At 42.9% G+C, this 20,914-nt stretch overlaps 3 protein-coding genes and 1 long non-coding RNA gene across 7 annotated transcripts in view; 2 read left to right on the top strand and 2 right to left on the bottom strand.

The window, feature by feature from the left end:
* LOC5502607 (serine/threonine-protein phosphatase 6 regulatory subunit 3) overlaps positions 1–2,357 on the top strand; it is a 30,101-nt gene extending 27,744 nt beyond the window's left edge. For all 3 annotated transcript variants that reach the window (XM_048722427.1, XM_048722425.1, XM_048722426.1), the window contains exons 28-31: positions 149–250; positions 387–456; positions 844–1,010; positions 1,462–2,357. In XM_048722427.1, the coding sequence (XP_048578384.1) occupies positions 149–250; positions 387–456; positions 844–1,010; positions 1,462–1,510 (388 nt within the window). In that variant the 3' untranslated portion in view covers positions 1,511–2,357. The remainder of the gene's footprint in view (positions 1–148; positions 251–386; positions 457–843; positions 1,011–1,461) is intronic.
* The window catches only part of LOC125560621, a 4,720-nt gene extending 774 nt beyond the window's left edge, over positions 1–3,946 (bottom strand). Inside the window, exons 1-2 of the long non-coding RNA XR_007306695.1 lie at positions 3,518–3,946; positions 1–1,054 (exon numbers count right to left, since the gene is read on the bottom strand). The exon at positions 1–1,054 is cut by the window's left edge and continues 774 nt beyond it. This is a non-coding gene — a long non-coding RNA (uncharacterized LOC125560621). The remainder of the gene's footprint in view (positions 1,055–3,517) is intronic.
* Positions 3,941–9,463, top strand: LOC5502616 (acyloxyacyl hydrolase; the record flags this gene model as incomplete). Its single annotated transcript, XM_001623728.3, is given in 4 exon segments — positions 3,941–4,701; positions 6,432–6,615; positions 6,959–7,568; positions 8,629–9,463. Coding segments are annotated over 4 exon segments (1,752 nt in total). The 3' UTR covers positions 8,827–9,463.
* On the bottom strand, positions 9,337–20,036 carry LOC5502610. 2 transcript variants are annotated; one of them, XM_001623732.3, is made up of 9 exons: positions 19,881–20,036; positions 18,557–18,862; positions 17,486–17,638; positions 16,189–16,431; positions 15,373–15,609; positions 12,919–13,028; positions 12,348–12,406; positions 12,076–12,209; positions 9,337–11,398 (listed from the first exon to the last, which is right to left on the bottom strand). In XM_001623732.3, the coding sequence occupies exons 1-9, from the start codon at positions 19,924–19,926 to the stop codon at positions 10,284–10,286; spliced, it is 2,403 nt and encodes an 800-aa protein (XP_001623782.3). In that variant the 5' UTR covers positions 19,927–20,036; the 3' UTR covers positions 9,337–10,283. The 2 variants fall into 2 exon arrangements, with proteins under 2 accessions (XP_001623782.3, XP_032226785.2); XM_032370894.2 differs by having other exon boundaries at positions 17,522–17,638.
* Between the last annotated feature and the right edge of the window lie 878 nt (positions 20,037–20,914).

Below are 20,914 nucleotides of genomic sequence, written 5' to 3'. Positions count from 1 at the left end.
CATTCAAATTCTAGCAAATTTTTGAGAATCGCAAAAAAAAAATTGTGATTTTTTGAAAATCTCGAAATTAAAGCGACGGGAAAATAACTGATATAGTATGTTTTTACCAGCTGTGAGTCTTATAAATTTGTCCCGTTGTTTGATGTAGCTGTGCAGAGGGCGCTGACCCTGCTTCAGTACCTTTGGCATCAAATGAAAGCGATGATGACATTTCTGATGATGATGATACTCCAGATGACAAGTCATCGGGGTATGTGAAAACAAACGGCGTGTTGCCTCTCTTTGTAAAACCACAGGCTTCCCAAGCTCAGGCCTCCAAGGTTTATTCGTTTTGTCATAATTATTGATTTGATGAGCCCTTGACATGATATTAATTTACATTTAAGATCCCCTTGTAAAAAGCAGCCAGTTAGCCCATCAACGCCGAACACGACAACGTCTGATACCAGTTCTTCTGTAAGTACACATCCCAAAAAATTGACAAAACCTAACAAGAATTGGTCAAAATTGAACACCAGTAAGAAAAGTTTGGCAAAATTTAAATTTTTTAAAGAAGTGACAAAAATCAGCAGCAGCTTAACAAAGTTTGACAAAGCGTGACATGTTTAACACAAGTATGACAGTAGTAGAGAAGTGTTTGGAAAAATTTGATATTTTGACAAAAGTGAACAATAGTTCAGCAATTTTACGAATACCAGTACTGAAGTTTGACAAAAAGTTTTCAGAAAAAAATTGACGAAAGGTAACAGATGATTGAAAACAGTTAACATCAGATTTTTTATAACAGTAAGCAGAAGTTGTGGAACTACTGTGACAGCTGAGAGTGTTGTTTTGTATCAACAGGTTTTAAATACCAGTCGAGGAGAGGTAGCAGCAAACAGTCCTACGCATCCTGTCACAACTTCTGCTGTGGCCGCAGCCGGGCAGGAGCAATCGAATGTGTCCCTCCCTTTAGATGGCGCCTCTTGTCATCAAGCCGTCAACAAGAAAACCAGACTCGATGACTCAAGGTATGTTAACACAACATCAGCCATGACGAGAAAGATCCGAGGCCCTAACAAAAGCAACTTTGGTGGAATTGAACATCATATTGATCATCATCATCTTCACTACCATCATCTTCAATATCATCATCTTCAATATCATCATCTTCACTACCATCATCTTCACTACCATCATCTTAACGATCATCATCTTAACGATCATCATCTTTGTTGTCATCATCAACATTATAATCTTGATCATCATCTCCAATATTATCATTAACATCATTATCATTGCCCCATCATAATCTTCATCAAAATCATCTAGTTTAGTCACCTTGCATTTCACTGTCACTTCATCACATAATTCATTACATAATGATGACTACTGAAAAAATATAGAAATTATGTAAGGTTTTTTTTTATCATGCGTAAAAGCGTCATGTTCGTCCCTAAACGTTTTGTCTCTCTTTTCCAGGCCTCCTCTTACGGAGCTGAACGAAACTCTAGCGAATGGTCCGGGCTAGGATATTGCTACTAGGCCCTCACGGCCTCACTAGATAAGCAGACCCGCAAGGAGGCCTAGAAATACAATTGTGTTTTGGTATATAAATAACCCTAAACCGCCGTGATAAGGTCGCGCTATACTACTTGTACAGTAATACTACGTGTAGGGAACTTTTTAAAGTATTTTGTTTTTTAGCTAATAGGTAGATGTTTCTCTCCCGTTCTCTGCGCCGTTCCTGTGCTTTGTTCACGTATCTCATGTAGTAGAACCTCCAGATAACTGACAGCCACTGGACACTCCCTGTATAAAGGGGAATTTTCCAAGTCCAGGTTTCCAATTATTCAGGCAATCTCTATGAATAAACCTTTATTAAGCGGACACCTACATGTTACGGACATCCGAGGGTGTCTTTTTAACGTCTGTCTAAAACCGAGTTGTTTCGCTACCGTTTCAAGTCCTTACCGAAAATATGTGAAGGGCCTATTGAAACGTCAGCGGAACAACTCAACAATATCTAGCGGCCAGGAGGACAGGGGGGGATCGGACGCGCCCTTGCAACGTCTCTGCATATCACGTGTTTGCTTTTTTTCATGATAACCAAAAACACCTGCAGGGTACTATCAAACTGTCTGAGGGGGGGGATGAATATCGGAGAACTACGCCGCGCCTCTGGATCATAAGTGATTTGCCTGCTTGAACATGCACTGGGCATTCTTTATGTGGGACATGAGTAGTTCCTCATTCGTTTTGTACAATCCACGCATTTTCTCTAAAGCAAATGACATCTTCATGTGGAGGGGATTGTTTTGTATTTTTAACCTAGTTTTTATTTCCTCTGCTGTTAGGAAATAAACCTATCGCTCCGACCGAGCAATGTCTTGATATCCCAATCAATGTTCAAGGTTAGAAAAGCGTTTCACTTCACTGCATTAATGGTAGAAAGTAACTACAATGAAACCTACCAACTCCTGCGCATGTAGTTTCTTACTGGGTTTCGTGTGGGATCTTGGACGAGGGGTTTCCCATGTCAGATATCACCACAGCAAACCCGGTCAGAAAGCTAGCATCCATCAGACCATAATAAGGCTATCGACTGGTCTATCATTTCCATCAGAGACTATAATAAGTCTATCTGCTGATTTGTCATTTCATCCATTAGACCATAATAAGTCTATTGGCTGATCTATCATTTCGTCCATCGTACCATAATAAGTCCATCGCCTGGTCTATCATTTCATCCATCAGACCATAATAAGTCCATCGGCTGGTCTATCGTTTCATCCATCAGACCATAATAAGTCTATCGGCTGGTCTATCGTTTCATCCATCAGACCATAATAAGTCTATCGGCTGATCCATCAGACCATAATAAGTCTATCGGCTGATCCATCATTTCATCCATCAGACCTTAATAAGTCTATCGGCTGATCCATCATCTCATCCATCAGACCATAATAAGTCTATCGGCTGGTCTATCATTTCATCCATCAGACATTAATAAGTCTATCGGCTGATCCATCAGACCTTAATAAGCATATCGGCTGGTCTATCATTTCATCCATCGCGTAGCTCCATAGGTATAAAAACATTGTGTAGCCATGCGACTCAGTTTTTGTGGTACATCGTGCGGGCACCCTGTGGTGTCACGGCAGGTAGCCGTGCAACTCCCAGGCCCCCTCGGTCTCAAAATGGCGACGAAATATATGCAAGCACGAAAAAAGTTCTTGTCGATTATACGAATAGCAGTGCCTTTTTAATCAAATTTTGTGACTAAAGGAGTTCTACTATGATTTTCATTCACGCCAAAATTTTTAAAAGTAACAAAGGGCCGTGAGTCGGTTTCTGTTTTAATTAAGCTACTAAATTATTCACGTGTTGTGTCGACGAGAAACAACAAAGGTAGCTCAGCTCTTTATTTGTCCCTAATGATATTTACTGTGAACATATTAAAGCGCCTTTTTCAAGATTCACGATTTCAACTCTTACCAGAACGAAGTGAAAGGTAGGAAAGTAATTTTGGACATACCTCACGTTCCGTCCTCAAAAACACTTACTCCTCCCGCTCAAATCACGCGACATCCTCAGTTGACAGTTGAAGTCCAACAAGCCTAAACCTCAGCCCCACACGATTTTCCATTGCCGAGGAATCAGGCTGTGCTTGCGTTCGCGAGCTCCAGCCCAGCGAAATACAGAGAAAAGAGGCCTCTGCTAGCAGGGAAACTCAAACTCAAAGTAAGGAAAAGCAGGCTAGATTCCTGTGGGAATTGCTTTGCGAGGGCCTGGGTCGAAACAATGAGGGTCAACAGACAAATCCGAAAATTCTTCACACCGGGAAGTTGTTATATAAAGTATGATTCTCATGTGATTTGTTTATTCATTTCACATCCTTTTCGCAAAAGTTTTCAGCTTATGTGAGCCAAGAGATACGCCATTTATGCCAAATGCAAGCAATGGAGGCCTCTAAACCCAAGTTCCTGGGTGCTTGTCTTTTCGCTTTGTTGTTGTTTTGTCCTGTTGTGGAGTCGAGACGTTTTGCTGTTGATGGCGTGAATGGTGGAGTCTATTGCGTAGCATGCACTGCAGTGGCCGCATTAACCAATCAACTAAGCGTTATCCACAATGAGACCTTCGTCAAGTCATTTGATCGTCTTTGCAAGCTTCTTCCCACTGAAATATACCAGAATGCTTGCTTGTCTTTGGGGAAGTATTACATTCCTAAGATTATAGATATCATTACTGATGACGTCACAGCTGACGTCATATGCCATGCCATAGACTTGTGTTATACCGATGAAGGGTATCCAACATGCCATGCATTTCCACCGAAAGGTGATTTTAATCTTGCCGTCGAGACTGCAAAGAAAAAAATAGCAATGCAAGAGTTCCGAATTAAGGTGAAAAGGAACATCAGTCCACAATCTCCTCACTTTGACCCTTGTACTCTACCGGGTGTTGATAGACTTTGCAATTTATTTGACAGAATTTTTAATAATCACCACCCTTTGATTGATGTTGATAATGACTACTTCAGTTCAGTAAGTGAGGCATGGCGCGGGACATCTTGGAGGGGGAGGGATTGTGATGATTTCGACCCCCTCACCCATCCTGGGGCGATTGATCATGGAGACCTAATATTAGACAAGAACTGTAATGGCATCTGGGGATATGACCCTGAAACAGGAAAATCTTTTGAGGAGTTACTATGTAAAGGTGAGTGTTTTAGAACCATTTTTTTTTTCTATACTTACACACAGCATGTAGAAATTGTTTTTCTGTAAAAAGCATATGGTCAAGTACCAGTATTTTTTTTTTAATGTTGCTTGTGCAGCGTTGCTCAGTTGGCGACATGAGAAGGAGAACAGGGGCTTTGCCGATGTGCAATGACTCTTTGGAAGCACATCAGCCAAGATGGACAGTACAGTATCTTATACACACCATATGAGATTGTGATAACAACTAAAAATAAATAGCAGTTCACACTATACTATACTAGTTATGGTATGTGCTTGACAGAGACATTGCACAAGCAACCTCAACATAAACAAATTAGATAATAGACTTTAGAGAACATTACACTTTGTAATGTACAAATTACACTAAATAAACAAGCCCAAAAAAGCATTGCACATTACTAAACAGTAAAGCTTGAAATAGTCACTGCACATAGGCCAAGACAGACAGTACATTATCTTATACACACCCTATAAGATATCAATTAAAAAGGAAACTACTATATAGGAAGATAACAATTTCAGAACATTAGAAATTGAAAAAAAAAATGTTTTTTCACTTGAAACAAAATTCAGACAATTTATTTCCCTATGCAACTACAGCATATTTATTAAGCCTGGCTATGGCATTATCATTACTGACTGCGGGGATAAAATAAAAGCTGTCATTCAAGGGCATCTGAACCCAACAACTTGTTAACATAGAGTGTGTGACATTGTTCATGGCCAAGTCAAAGTACCTGCTAGCAGTTTGCAAAGGCTTCAGCAGAATAACAGGAGAACTTATATCGTTAATTTCATTTGTTTGATTTGTAATCTAGTAAAAATCCAAGTTTATGAAATAATTATATGCTATTTCCTATAAAAAACACAATCTTGAATGCTTTTTAGTTGTCTAACAATGTTAATGCTTTGGTAATGTGTTTGATCTGTGACACTAGACAGCCCCACTCATGGTGCAGTGTACCTGTTTTGGATCCTTTATCGTATTTCACCAAAAATACAGTGTTATGTAAAGAAATGCCATGCATTCCAAATGCATTTGCATCCCTACTTTCTTATTCTGTATGATGTTATCTATTTATCTTTCCACAGACACTGGTAAGTTAGGTCTAATTGTCCTTGGTGAATCTGATCTGTATGATATTATCTTCTTCTTTACCTTTCCACAGACACTGGTAACTTAGGTCTAATTATCCTTGGTGAATCTGATCTGTATGATATTATCTTGTTCTTTATCTTTCCACAGACACTGGTAACTTAGGTCTAATTATACTTGGTGACTCTGATCTGTATAATATTATCTTGTTTTTTATCTTTCCACAGACACTGGTAACTTAGGTCTAATTATCCTTGGTGACTCTGATCTGTATAATATTATCTTTTTTTTATCTTTCCACAGACACTGGTAACTTAGGTCTAATTATCCTTGGTGACTCTGATCTGTATAATATTATCTTGTTTTTTATCTTTCCACAGACACTGGTAACTTAGGCCTAATTATCCTTGGTGACTCTGATCTGTATAATATTATCTTGTTTTTTATCTTTCCACGGACACTGGTAACTTAGGTCTAATTATCCTTGGTGACTCTGATCTGTATAATATTATCTTGTTTTTTATCTTTTCACAGACACTGGTAACTTAGGTCTAATTATCCTTGGTGACTCTGATCTGTATAATATTATCTTGTTTTTTACCTTTCTACAGACACTGGTAACTTAGGTCTGATTGTTCTTGGTGACTCAGTTGCTGCACATTTCCGCATCCCCCCTCAGTGGCTGACTGCCAGAGACCTGAATGAAGAGGTTTTCTCTCATGCTCCCTTTATTGTGGCAAATGAAGCTGACTGGCCTCAACTTTCACTGTACACTGGCTTCCTCTCTAATATAAAGTAAAGTGATACTTCTATTTAGCCCCATCCTCAACCGCCTAATTGATTTTCTTTTGAAATTTATAATTTACGTTGTATTTAGACCAATTTTATTATTATCATTGTTGTTATTTTTGTTGTTGTGATTATTTTATTTTGTCAGAAAGAGAAATACTTCCTCAAACCATCACCTCCACCACGATCATCATCATCATCATTAGTCTCATCATGATTATGATTATGATTGTTATTGTTTCAGAAAGGGAAATACTTCCTCAAATCATCACCATACCACTATCATCATCATCAAAACGTCATCATCATCATCATCATCATCATTATAATTATCATCTTTTTATTTTAGCTGGGCAGTCGAAAAAGGCAATGCTACTTCCATCTACCTCAAACTTGCTGCCCGCAATCGCTGTAACCATCGCGACTACCAAAACCTGGCAAAGAACGGTGCAGATTCCTTTGACGTAAATAACATCCTAATCAAAAGCTTGACTCGCGACCACAACCGTGATCACCCAGCCCTAGTCTTCTACTCTCTTGTCGGCAACGATGTGTGCAATAAATACCACAGTCTTGATCACATGACCACCGCAGACCAGATGCGCGTGAACATGCGCAAGACGCTAGACACACTAGAAGCGAGGTTGCCACGTGGAAGTCACGTGGTAGCGGTCGGGATGGTTGATGGGCGGATTCTTTATGACAGCCTCCATAACAGAATCCATCCAATCGGAAAGCTCCGCGGTGACGTCACTTATGCGCAGTTTTATGATTTTTTGAACTGCGTGCACGTATCGCCGTGTTTTGGATGGATGAATACTAATGAGACGATTCGGAATCTGACCACGCAACGTGCACTGGAGTTAACCGCTGTCATGAAGGAGGTCGCAACGCAGGCTACTAATTATACGAATATAGATGTGCACTTCTTCCATAACCCCTTCTTCAAAGTTATTAAGGTAAGCCTAGGGTTTGACTTGACAAGATTACAAAAAAAAGGTTTTTCTATTTAAACATCATACATTGACTACGATCTGAGAACTCTCGTCAATCATTTCCGGACCGCTAAACCAATAGCTTCCGTCATTCAAACTAACGGATTTACATTTGATGCTTTTTGTTTTAGAGGTGGCGTAATTCGAAACCATTTCTTTGCTTGTTGAAGAAAACGCTTTAAGGATATTTTGATTGACGGAAGCCAGAAGACGATTAAGCTGTTGGAATTCGTTGACGAGAGCTCACAAAATATTGAAAACCTCAATGAAACGTATGCTTTCAAACTTGCATAACTCTTACTCTCGTTAACGAGTTCCCTAGATTCTATTCGGATAACTCAAATTTCCTGCTAACTCGTTTCCTTGCCCGTGAGAGAATGGGGTTCACAGTGTTCTACTGGTGTTTCCTGTGTCTCGAGTCCTTGTTGATTAGACATGGATTGATACTTAACATATGGCCTTGCTAAACTAGGAGACATGTAGCGTGTGACATGTAGCGTGTGACATGTAGCGTGTGACGTGTAGCGTGTGACGTGTAGCGTGTGACATGTAGCGTGTGACGTGTAGCGTGTGACGTGTAGCATGTGACGTGAAGCGTGTGACATGTAGCGTGTGACGTGTAGAGTGTGACGTGTAGCGTGTGACATGTAGCGTGTGACGTAACGTGTGACATGTAGCGTGTGACGTGTAGCGTGTGACATGTAGCGTGTGACGTGTAGCGTGTGACATGTAGCGTGTGACATGTAGCGTGTGACGTGTTGCCTGTGACATGTAGCGTGTGACATGTAGCCTGTGACATGTAGCGTGTGACATGTAGCGTTTGACGTGTAGCGTGTGACATGTAGCGTGTGACGTGTAGCGTGTGACATGTTTCCCAGTTTTGCCACCTCGAAAATCATTGTAGCGCGTGACAAATCATGTAACAGCAAACTACAAAATTTCTTGCGTACTGCGTGTTTTTGGTAGAGGCTAAGTCGCACGTTCCTGGAAGCGTCAAATGCTAAATAGCTCTATTCTTCATCAGGATTGGATGGATAGTGGTCACGAGGTGTGGGAACTTATTGAACCCACGGACGGCTTCCACCCTAATCTCCAGGCCGAGTCCCTGGTGGCCGAGGAGTCCTGGAGACTACTAGAAACCGAAATCCCACATGTGCTAGGCAAGGTGAACCCAAATAATGACAGGATACGTGAGCTATTTGGAGACCAGGGAGGGTATTGATGTGATTTTGGTTAAAAGTATGTCACGCGAGGTAAAGCTTGAACATGATTGGTCCGACTGCGTCACATGATAGTAACTATTAACTATTATCAGAACGTGTCATATTTTCACCAGAGTTGATGTGATTGGTCAGGACTGTGTGACGTAATGAAAAGTGCTATACTTATGGTGATTGGTCAGACTGTGCCACGTGATCTTAGCTACTTATATGATTGGTCAGATGTTAAAATGATTGGGCAGGACTTCTTCACGTGATGAAAGTATTTATATGGTTGGTAATATCTGGATATAGACTTCATAACATTGTAACTATAATTTCGTTGGCAAAAACTTTTCAAAGGTTATTTTGTATACAGATATCGCACTTGATTTTGATTACTGTTAATCATTTTATTAAGTAATTATATTAAATATAATGGCTATGTTATTTTTCATATTGTTGCGATCGAAGGGGATGTGATGTATTTGAAAGTGACTATTTATAGGCTGACATATGATCCAAATCATCTATTTGTATTTCAAAAGTCGATTTTTAATAATCACAATTTATATTACATCCAAGTGTAAAACTATTGCATGTCAATATGTAAACTATATATTCCCAATATATTTCTACAATAAATCACAATAAAATACATAATAATCTCTCACCTAACACTACCTAAGCAGTTGGTCTATGGTGAAGAGGTGAATTGTGTTGCCTATTCTCTGACCTTATGACAGTAATTTTTACTTCCGCAAAAAGTCATTTGCAAAACTTAGATTTACATTATACTTCATGAGTTTTCCGTGGGCCACGGTTTACTCAATAATCAACCATTAGAGGAGAGACAGGAGCTATCAATTAAAGGGGTAGTGTCATGAGTTTTCCGTGGGCCACGTTTTACTCGATAATCCACCATTAGAGGAGAGACAGGAGCTATCAATTAAAGGGGGATTAAAGCAGCTTATTTCTTTTTCGCATCCCCCTCCCCACCTTTGCGTTCTCGACATCACATACCAAATTCCAAGGGTCTTTCTTAAACAAGATTATAGCTGTATCGCAGGTTGCGTAATAACACGCTTCCCAAAACGACACATTGTCTCAGTCTATAGTCTATAAAGTAAACATGCTCTATAACTTAATAACTAAGTGCGGGAGATATGTGAAGATTTTTGCTCACTTGCTTTAAAAACCACCACACTTTTAAGAAGTATAGCTGACCGCTATTATCCATGCTGTTCTTTGATACATCTACAGAGAGCCCTTCAAACAAGGTTTCCAAGAACGGATACAACCTTTGAAGTCAGTCCCACCAATTGCAAAATAACCTCTGTTTGTTTAACTATTTTCGCTGAAGAAGTCTTCTAATGATCTTTTACGATTATTAAAATAAACTGACTTCAGATCATTAATTCTGCATGAGATATGGTTCTGAAGAATGAATTTCTACAATGGACAAACCAGATTAAACCAGTTATTCCTGTTTCCTTTTGTGCCTTGGTTGTACCATAGTCAGCCTGCTATAATCAGGTCTATAAAATCCTAGAAATCCCGCGCGGTATGCCTGTGGCATATTATTGCGCCTCATGAACTGGGGTCGAGTGAACGTATCTCCCCGGGGTATATTAGATGGTATACGCCTCCGTGGTGTATTCTCTGGTATTTTTCGCACACCTGTCCTCTTGAACAAGGGCACAGTGACGAACTTTGGTCTTAACATTTCCTCGTAGTTGACGGGGACTGGGACGAGTAGCTTGTTGCCATAGCGATAAGCGAGCTCAACGCCCAGTGGTTCTTTTAAATCACGCATGCGTGAAATCGCACTTCCGGTTAGTCCTTTAACCTTGTGACGGATGGTCACGTGCTTCGGTGGGTTCTTCTTTAAGGTTCTCGAGAAGCCATACCGCGGCAAAAATGTATTATGGTTTACAAATGCGGAGTGTCCGGCGTTTTTGCCCAAGGCATATCCAAGATTGTGGTGCCCTATGTAGGGCCGTAAATGGCTTTGCCTTGCCAAAGATTGAAGTCTTGGAAAGCGCCCTGGAAGGAGCTTGGGGTGTGCGAGCTTACTGGTCAGCGGACGAGACAAGGCGGCAGACACTTTATGGCGCGCGCAGCACTCGCTGGTGCAGTCCGGTGCGCAGGTCCATGCGCAGGAGGAGGGGCACTGGGCGGTGGGTGGCGTGGTACTGCAGCATTCAGGGGTGCACTGCGGGTAGCAGGAGAAGTGGCAGTCGGAGGGGCATGAGTAGCCCATATCGGGCATGGGCGGTGGCTGGGCGGGGGGTACCACAGGGACAGAGGGGTAGAGGAAAGCCGGCGGTAGGGTGATGGTGGGTGTGGCCGTATCGCAGCAGGCGGGGGCGCACTGGGGGTAGCACTGCTGGTCACAGGTGGCCGGGCAGGCTGGAGGAGGTGGAGCAAGGGTGGTTGTAGGGTGATGGGGGTGTGTCGGGTGGAAGGCGCAGCAATCCACGTGGCAGCCGGTGTGGTAGCAGAGGGTAGGGGCGGAGCATGGCTGGGGACAGACGGGCGCGGTGTGAGGCTGTGGCGGTAATGTCAGCTTCAGGTAGTTGTCAGCAAGCGCAGCTAGAAAAAAAAAACGACTTAGAAATCTTTTATACTAGAAACTCTTCTATATCATAGTTTCTTGTTTCCCTTCAATGGTCCCGTTAGGTCGGATACAGTGAATATTGTTCTGTAAGCCAACAACTATCTCAGTGTCAAATTAAACCAGTATAGGGCAACCTGTGCATACCGTTAAGGTTTCATAACTAGCTAACGTTGTTAAGGCCCAAATAAACTTCTTAGCATGGTTTTAAGTAAGGGAACTCCCTAAACTCTTAGTTTTAGCCTATGGAGATAAATCTAAAAGCCCCCTTGCGTTCTCGTACAGAAGACTTCTTATTCTGCCCCATTGCCTTAGGGAAATTTCCCCCCCCCCCCCCTTCCCCTGTTACTATTCACCGGCCGACACGTATCCGGGGAAGACTTACCGGCAGACACTTATTCTGGGGAGATGGCGAAGCCCCTCCACCATCTTCCATTAGAAAGTTGACTCATGTACCTTCCCCCTCCCCTGCTTAAGCTTACCGGCAGACACATATCCTGGAAAGACGGCGAAGCCCCTTCACCCCCTTCCATTAGGGAATTAACTCATGCACCCTCCCCTGGTTATGCTTTTCGGCCGACATGTATCAGAGGAAGACGGCGAAGCCCCCCCTTCCCATACAAAATTAACTCATGTTCCTCCTTTTAATGCTTACCGGCGGACACGTATCCGGGGGAGACCGCGAAGCCCCCAAGGTTGCCTGTACTGATTGCCGCGGTGAGGAGGTCGAGGTGTCCTTCTCCTTTCTTACTGAAGATAAGACCCAGCGCGGGGATGATGCTGCCATTACTGAAACAACACAATCAATTCTGACGTCAGACGGACAAACCCTAAACAGACGGCCGTTAGATAAAGAGACAGACAGAATGACAAACAAGAACGACAAAATTTCCCAAAGGACTTAGTGTCACGCGTTGAATGTATTACCTGATAGCCATGAGCTGCACCTCTTGGAAGGGTTGGTAGTCCTCGTAAACTTGCATGATCTGAAAATATTAACAGGATAATAGCAAAATAGCATGACATACTATTGAATTTGGGATTTTTTTAGATGTGCAAAACCTGTCTCTCTACATTGAGGATAAAAATGCATGAGAACGTAAAAGAACCGCTGGGGACGCTAGCCCGTGGTACCATCTTCAGTGATAATGCTTTCACGCTAACCCACACTCCTGATTGCACACTGCGTGGTGCTGTCCGTATCTACACGCTAACGAGAAAAGTAAGGCTCTTTTTCCAGCCGTCAATAGGCGTCGCTCATCGGATCAACTGACTTGATGAGGGCACTTACTGCGGGCTGACAGAATCGAGCTGGAAACCGAGCCTAGAAGTCGGTTACATGTCAAGTACATATGATTATGTCTAGCGATACTAATTTGTATTACACAAATACCAAACATTTCATTGAGTTTCTTATTGAAAACCCCCTCCTCTTTTAGCGCAAAGCAAGGTTCGCCCGTGGTGGGCTAGGTTTGAGTCTGATGACTGTTAGACTTACCACAGGCGTGATGTTGCGTCTGACTGTTTCGAAGGAGTCTGAATACGGGAAGCCCATGCTGTGCTCAAACTTGATGCCAGTGAAACGAAGCTCGACCCGGAAGTCTTTACCTATAGAAATATACGATTAGTTAGCTAGTAACATAGCCGTAGCAGGCCTCGAATTATTGGGGGGTACACGATACAGAAACATTAAGAAAACAATATTGTGACGCGCGCTACCGTGGCCACCACTACAAAGTCTTATATTGTGACGCGCGCTACCTCGGCCACAACTACAAAGTCTTATAGTGCGACGTTCGCTACCGTGGCCACAACTACAAAGTCTTATAGTGCGACGCGCGCTACCGTGGCCACCACTACAAATTCTTATATTGCGACTCGCGCTACCGTGGCCACCAAGACAAAGTGTTATAGTGCGACGCGTGCTACCGTGGCCACCACTACAAAGTCTTATAGTGCGACGCGCGCTGCCGTGGCCACCACTACAAAGTCTTAGATTGTGTCGCGCGCTACCGTGGCCACCTCTACAAAGTTTTATAGTGCGACGCCCGCTACCGTGGCCACCACTAAAAAGTCTTAGATTGCGACGCGCGCTACCGTGGCCACCTCTACAAAGTCTTATAGTGCGACGCGCGCTACCGTGGCCACCACTACAAAGTCTTAGATTGTGACGCGCGCTACCGTGGCCACCACTACAAAGTCTTATAGTGCGACGCGCGCTACCGTGGCCACCACTACAAAGTCTTATAGTGCGACGCGCGCTACCGTGGCCACCACTACAAAGTCTTAGATTGCGACGCGCGCTACCGTGGCCACCACTACAAAGTCTTATAGTGCGACGCGCGCTACCGTGGCTACCACTACAAAGTTCCCACGGGTCTGTTCCCACGGCCTGTCCACGAGCTGCTTTAAAGTGGAAGGTCAGACGAGAGATGTCGAGGTGGTTGAAGTCGCCACACGGTATCAGACCGCAGCCGGGATAGAGATTTTCAATTGCTGTAAGAGACGAGGACAAATTCCCTAGCATGAACATGTCATCCAGGAGCTGTGGATGGTATATTGAACCCACGACAACACAGGGTACATCTGGGTAGCCAGGAATTGATGGCGTTCTCTCGAAAGTTCTCACACAGCCAGGTTTCGGTAAAGAAACCTAAGTCGGGATTTACGTCCAAGATGACGCTTCGCACTTCGTCGATCTTCGGCTCGAGGGACATGGTGTTAGTAAGGAGAATACTCGAACCGAACACGTTCTTTCTATTTTCTGGGACTTTTCTGATAACTGTGAGGTTCGTTCGATTGCAGCGACTAATTTGTTTAGGACTCACAGATCTTTGTAAATCAAAGGTGTCACAATGAATATTTAAAATCTCTTGGTTGGCCGTATGCAAATTTGAATCCCCATCTTCCCGGGACGGAGGTAGTTCTACATGATCAAAAGAGGGGGTGGGATCAGGGGGAAAGACAGCTGTCGTGGTTGGAGCTAGACAACGAAGTTGTGCGCCTCCACCGCAGCCTCGACGGGTAGTTTCTCCTCGAGTAATTCCAAGACCTGTTATCTGACGCCATAGGTTTGTACGCAAATTTGGGGTGCTCGCAGAGCGAAATCTCGAGGTATTTAGGGAATGGTCTACCGCTTGCGACAGGTGGAAAGTGCTGCCTAACCATGTCACTATCTGACGCGCGCGCTACCGTGGCCACCACTACAAAGTCTCATAGTGCGACGCGCGCTACCGAGGCTACCAATACAGTCTCATAGTGCGACGCGCGCTACCGTGACCACCATACAAAGTCCTATAGTGCGACGCGCGCTATCATGGCCACTATTACAAAGTTTTAAGAAAGTTGGCCAATTAGAATTCAAGAATCACAGGATAAATCCGCCGTGCTCTTATGTGCAACCCTGCATTTATTTGGAAAATGAATTACAGAAGGTTGTAAAAACAAAGTAGTTTCGCTGACATTTTGCGAGTAAGCCTACCATTTCGGCGAAAAAAGACACCATTTCAATCTGGACCACCTAGTCTTTCAAGTGATACCACTTTGCCTCCCTGGTTGGCTAGTTAAAGCAGCAATGTCACCATTTTACTTCCGGTCGATTACGTAACAAGCAATTTAAAAAAACTGTAAAAGCACTGCATCTATTGGAGGTTTCTTCGAGGATGTGACTGATAATTTAGAGCGGATGGCCTGTTAGATAGCGCGGATTCTGATAGCTTTGTTTGTCTTTTGCGTCGGTACAGGCTTCCTTCGGCCCTCCGGAATTCAACTAGTGACAATGCCGCTTTAGTTCATGTTAATCAGATAGTAATTGTTTCGTATTCTCATTGGTTTGATTGGTTTATTTCACAAAACTATCAAGGTGGCCACACAAGCTTGCATAGAGCTCTATATTAATAATATTTCCTGAAAATTTTATCCGATAAATCACAAATAAAAAAGGCGTTTTTACCTTCTTTCGGTGGCTTCTCCGTCATCAGTTTTTCATCAGCCATTTTCTGGACCTCAACATGAAGCTTGATTTTAGCGAGACTGGGCTGCACTTCGGGCTGATCTTCGCTGATTGGCTGTAACGCTTCACTTGCGGTGTCCCGGATTTTCGTCGGTCTCGTTGTCTTGGTCTCTGATGATGAAACTGTTGGTGTCTCAGTCTTTGAAGACGTGACAAGTGCAGTTGGTGAGGAATTTCCTGGAATATTGATATTAAAAATCATTATGGATATTAATGGTGTTTTGCTAGGATAACAAAGCCATGGCTGCAGAAAATGCTTTGAGATTCTTGCATTGATAATGGTGCCATCACCACCAGCACCATCCATATCAATCAATGGCAATCCTTTTTCTGTGGACTAAAAGAGCCTGGGACGAGCACGCGGGAAACCTGTGGTGTTCTGATAACGCTAGGGCCTGGGCTTATTATTTCAAAATGGCGGCCTGCAAAATCGTAGTAAACACGAATTCCTGCAAGTTTGAGCGGAAATTCTCGACGTACACAGTTCTAGGGGGGGCACAAAAGCGAAAAGATGATTGAAACAGACAACGAAATATGGTATGTAAGCTCATAATTAGGGATTGACTGAGCGAGCTAGAAAACGACAGTTTTTAAAACAGGATTGATTGATATGATCATCATCATCATTATTATTGCTTCCATTTTTACTTCCATTCTTACTTGTATTTTTAGTTCCATTCTTACTTACTAGCGAACCAGTGTTTAGTGTCATATTTCATGATATGTCTTTGATATGTCTTGTGTGACACTACTAACCTGTAGCTAAGTTCGTGGTTGCCGCGTCAGCGGTTGTTCCTGTTGCCACATTTCCCTCGACTGCTGCAGACGTGTTTGTAACGATGGGTGCACCGGGAAAAACAACATTAGCTAGTGTGGGTTCCGAGTTTTCATTTGCATCACCGCGTGTCGTGTTCTCTCGTGACGTACCCTCCGTCTTGTTGTCTGACGTTGATTGCGTGACGTTTTGTTTATCCTTGTCGGGATCGACCGAAAGTCGTACTGTAGAATGACAACGAGTAATTAGGGCCCGGGATCCTTTCAAGGCAAGCATGGTTGTCATCGTTGGTTGCTATAGTTATGTAGTTCATAAACACATTTCATTGATTGTGGAAATCTGTGCCAGGTGTCGGTCACGTGATCAATTGAGCGTCATGCGGCTTGGTCGCAAGGATTTGGTGAAGGGTGCAAAGTATCAGATTTTACATGGACAAAAAATATCATATTTATCTACCCTTTAGGGAGTGTTCATTAATTACACCGAGGGGGGAGGAAAGACTTTCACTCAAGACACCTTAAAGTTTCAGAGCCCCCCCCCCTTTTCATTGTTTTCGGTGACCCCACCTTATTGAACCCCAAACTTTTCTTTTTCTTTCCCTTTGAGGCCCCCTTTTTGGTGGTTAAAAATTTTCCGAGCCCCCCCCCCCCCCCCCCCCCCTCTCGGTATTTAATGACCACTCCCTTATAAAAAAAAAAAAGATCCACGTTTTTCGATCGGGAACACAAGGTCATGCACCTGTGAAAGTGTTACCAGCAAAAGAGCCTTTCGGGTTCGGTGAAGTACCAGGGTTAACAAAATAGCAGGTCGAAGTTTAGAGAGGGATCAATGTTACATGTAAGCAATAAAGGAAGTGTGAGGTTAGCTGTCGCGTTAGCTGTATGTCACATAGTGGAAAGTGCATAATTGAACGTGCTAAAAGTATGTGCGACACTATTATTTGCTCGCCAACAATACAAAATATCCAATAAGTCCAATTTGTAGTGGTCATTGGACCAATTTTTTTTTTGACTTTGGCAAATACGCTTATTTTAATATCTATCACCGGTATTTTCCTCATGCGAGCCACTGAGGTATTCACAATCAAATATCAGCCTGTATTCATAGATTGTTATTTCTTGTAAATAGGCTGCTATATTTTCAAATTCGGACAACAACAAAGTGGTGGACATTCTGAGTAGAGCAACACAGCAAGTAATTGCGTGACATGCGTGACGTGCACGTGCTGTGCAGTTAAAAGTATCAGCTTGATCTCGTGCACCGATCCTGGGCACATACCGTCCATAACACCATCCACGTTGTCATTAAACGCACCCTCCATATTCCCCTTGGGGTGGTACCGGGCCACCAGGAAGAAGTTCCCAGACTTGCTCTGTGCCTCGCCGACCCCAAGCTTCTTGGTACCCTTCCAGACTAACTGACTGAAGTGACCTGATGTATCAGAATAGAACCACTGTTTAGTTTTGGATACGAGAAGGTATAGTCTCCACCCTTTAAACGTATTTCTTTTCTCCCCTACACCACCCTCGCCCGCACCCCCTCCGAGACGCGTAGCTTCTCACACACCCTGCCGTTGCTCTTCGGCCTGACAAACAGCAAGCGCTGTAGCTACAGCCTCGAAAAGCCAAAGTCATCTTCCACGCCCTTTCGCCTCTGCTTCTATATCCCATCCTTCCTTCTTTAACCTTGCCCTACCTACCCATATCTCAACTTCTTCCCTCCTACCCGAGAGCAAGCACTCCAATTTATTCCTGTCTAAACCTTCTGTAATTCCTTCCTCCTTTTTCAAAATCTCCCACTCGATAAAATATCACAGCACTCCCTCTTTTTGACTCATCTAAACTCCTTTCCGCTCACCTACTCGCACACCAGCCATCTCGCCCACCTGGCCACCAGCGTCTATATACCAATTCCACACTCCACACACCAGCTCTCCGCCCCTTCATCTCGCCTTCCTGGCCACTCCAATCTCTTAGTTCAATCTCAATCTTCATTATACATACCAATCTATTAGCATCCTTACAAACTTTAGCCTTCCAGCTGACCCTCACTTTCCCCCTTAGAATAAGATCGCAGGGAGATTCACAGTCACGAGTGCCACGCGCTCCAAGACGAAGTTTTATGAAAGCTAGCCAATTTTCACTCTAAATCGCATAACACAAACTCCATAACTTTGAGGATTTATCAAGCTTTAATGAAGGGTATAGTATTTTTTGCCTCGCTGCTTGGTTAGTGAAGTCACGTTTCTCTCATCTTATTGGCTTGCTTTAAAAAAAACTGTCAGGGTTTCCACGGTAGCGCTAGTGGCAAAGTAAAGGACGAGACTGTATTATTGCTCTAATCCCTTACTTGTGCTGGGATCCGAGTGAGGATTTTTAAAGTCGTAATTCTTCACTTCCTGATACCAATTTCTGACGGCACGCTCGCATGCCTCCCGTGGGTTCCCCCCGTACATATAGAAAATATTCTCGCCCCCATTGGTCAACGGGTCGCGCTCCATTTGATCGATGGACGCCAGATGATTGGCCCATTTCTGAGCCTCGCTTGCCAGCTCCCCTGACCATGCGAGTTTCCCCGCACCATGCCTCGTGCGGAACTCATTGTGTGCATCTAAACATTGTTTCTGTAGCTCCTCCTCGTTGGCAGCGGAGTCGACTGGGGATGAAATGATAACGTAACAGTGTGAATGCGCAATTTAAGATGTTACCCTATTTCCATAACAGTTAATTTATAAGTTACAAGAATAATCTTTTGATGGAGGTAGCTTTAATAAACTGGAAGAACTAGAAAGTGGAAGTCCTAGTTAAGTTCGTGTCAATCAAGTTATTCTCGTATGCGAGCGGTATCGTTAGCGTGGTCGCACTAGATTGCAAAGTGCCTATTATGTGTATAGGAATAGCATAGATGTAGACCACCCCTAAGTCTGCCATGACAATACAAACGTTGGCAGCAGCCAAGTGCCAAAATAAAGGAATCAAAGTATGAAAATACAAAAGCCTACTCGTAAGTTGAAGTAAAGAAATATGGAAGAACTTATAACGAACGTAAAACGTAGTTAATATGTTAAAACACGGCCAAAGAGCACTCGTTCTCGTATAAAGGTGAACAAGTGATTTCAAAACTTATGGCTTTGAGAGACCACGTACGAATTACATCACACTATTATGATAAAATCTTTTTTAAGTATAGTCTACGATTGGTATTTGTTTCTAGTAGATTTACTTGGGAAAGATAAGGGAGAGTCACGAGAGAAGAGTAAGAAAGTTTAGATCTATTTGGACAAATTTAAGTTAGAATATGTCTATTAAAACTTGAACTAAAAAAATGACGGAATGATAATATTATATGAGCTCCAAAGTTTTTAGTATGCTGCGGTTTTTATTACAACCTACAATAAAAGTACCATGAACAAAGAGCTGCTAGGAGGGAGGAACATAACACAATCAAGAATCAATCGAAGAATCGAAGTGAAATTTCAACTCCGAGCGGACAAACACTGTGAAAGTTCTTTATGGTATCACGTAACTTATATTTTTCGAAATGCCAGGCATAAGATGGTAAGAATTACCCAGAAAGTTCAAAAGAAAGAACACAGAAAGCTTAAATTGTAACACGAGGGAACGATACTGAAATTACATACAAAATCAGCGAATTCAAACTGAAAAACACTTACCAGCTGTTGCGATGAAAACAAGAAATAATAATACAATTAATTTCATCTTTCAGGCGATAGGAGTCTTAGACCATCTCGGAGTGGAAGAGTTTTTTATTATTCATAGTCTAAATGACTGTTATCGGTGCAATTCGTATAACCCGTTGCTCTTGACCCCCGACGGGTGGGTCAGCACGTGAAAGAAGCCGTGAAGACCCTGATAAGACGGGCTCCTTGTTTCTAGCGGGTAGGCAACACGGTAATAATAACCGCACTGATCCTCAATGAATTTCGCCACCTTGTTTTCTTGGAATCAAACAGTTTTTACTTTTTGTTTTCTTTTGAACACTGAGCGTCTATAACTCTCAACAAACAAAGCGAGATGATTGAATTTAGCAGTAATTAGACTAGATAGCACGGAATTGTATAATTTTGTCAGTTCGCATTGTGAAACGCAACACAGCTTACGAAAGGATTGAAATGTTATTTCGAGTTTCCGGGTGTTTTTCTAACAATTCTCAATCATATTTCATAAGTCGCACCCTAACCTCTAGCGTTGGTCAGGGGGGCGAAGAGGGTTTCAAGAAAAGGGGGCGGGGGCAGATTCATTGTTCTCCCATGGATTTTCTTATATTTCTTGTTATTTCGAAGCCAAATATCTGAAAATAGGGGGGAACTTGGCCCCGTTCGGCCCACCCCTAGATCCGCCCTTGTTGGCCATTCTTATCATGTATGTGGTATTTATATTCTAAATATAGATAAATCAATGGAATTGCAGCGATTCTTGTTCGCTAACGGTTGGCAGGCACGTGTGACAACAGAGGTAAACTATGTCCCTCATATCAGTCAATGGTCTAACAGAGCCTGGGGCGAGCGCGCGGGAGACCTGTGATATTCTAAAACGATAGGGACTAGGCTCTATTTCCAAGATGACTGCCAGCAAAATCGTAGTACACGAATTCCTGCGTGGAAATTCCCGACTTACAAAGTTCCAGACAATAAAAAAGCAAAAAATTGATTGAAGCGGGACTCCAAATATGGTATGTAGTCCCTAA

The sequence above is a fragment of the Nematostella vectensis genome, chromosome 15 (assembly GCF_932526225.1).
Source record: "Nematostella vectensis chromosome 15, jaNemVect1.1, whole genome shotgun sequence".
Lineage (NCBI taxonomy): Eukaryota > Metazoa > Cnidaria > Anthozoa > Actiniaria > Edwardsiidae > Nematostella > Nematostella vectensis.
This window is presented reverse-complemented; position numbering and strand designations above follow the sequence as displayed.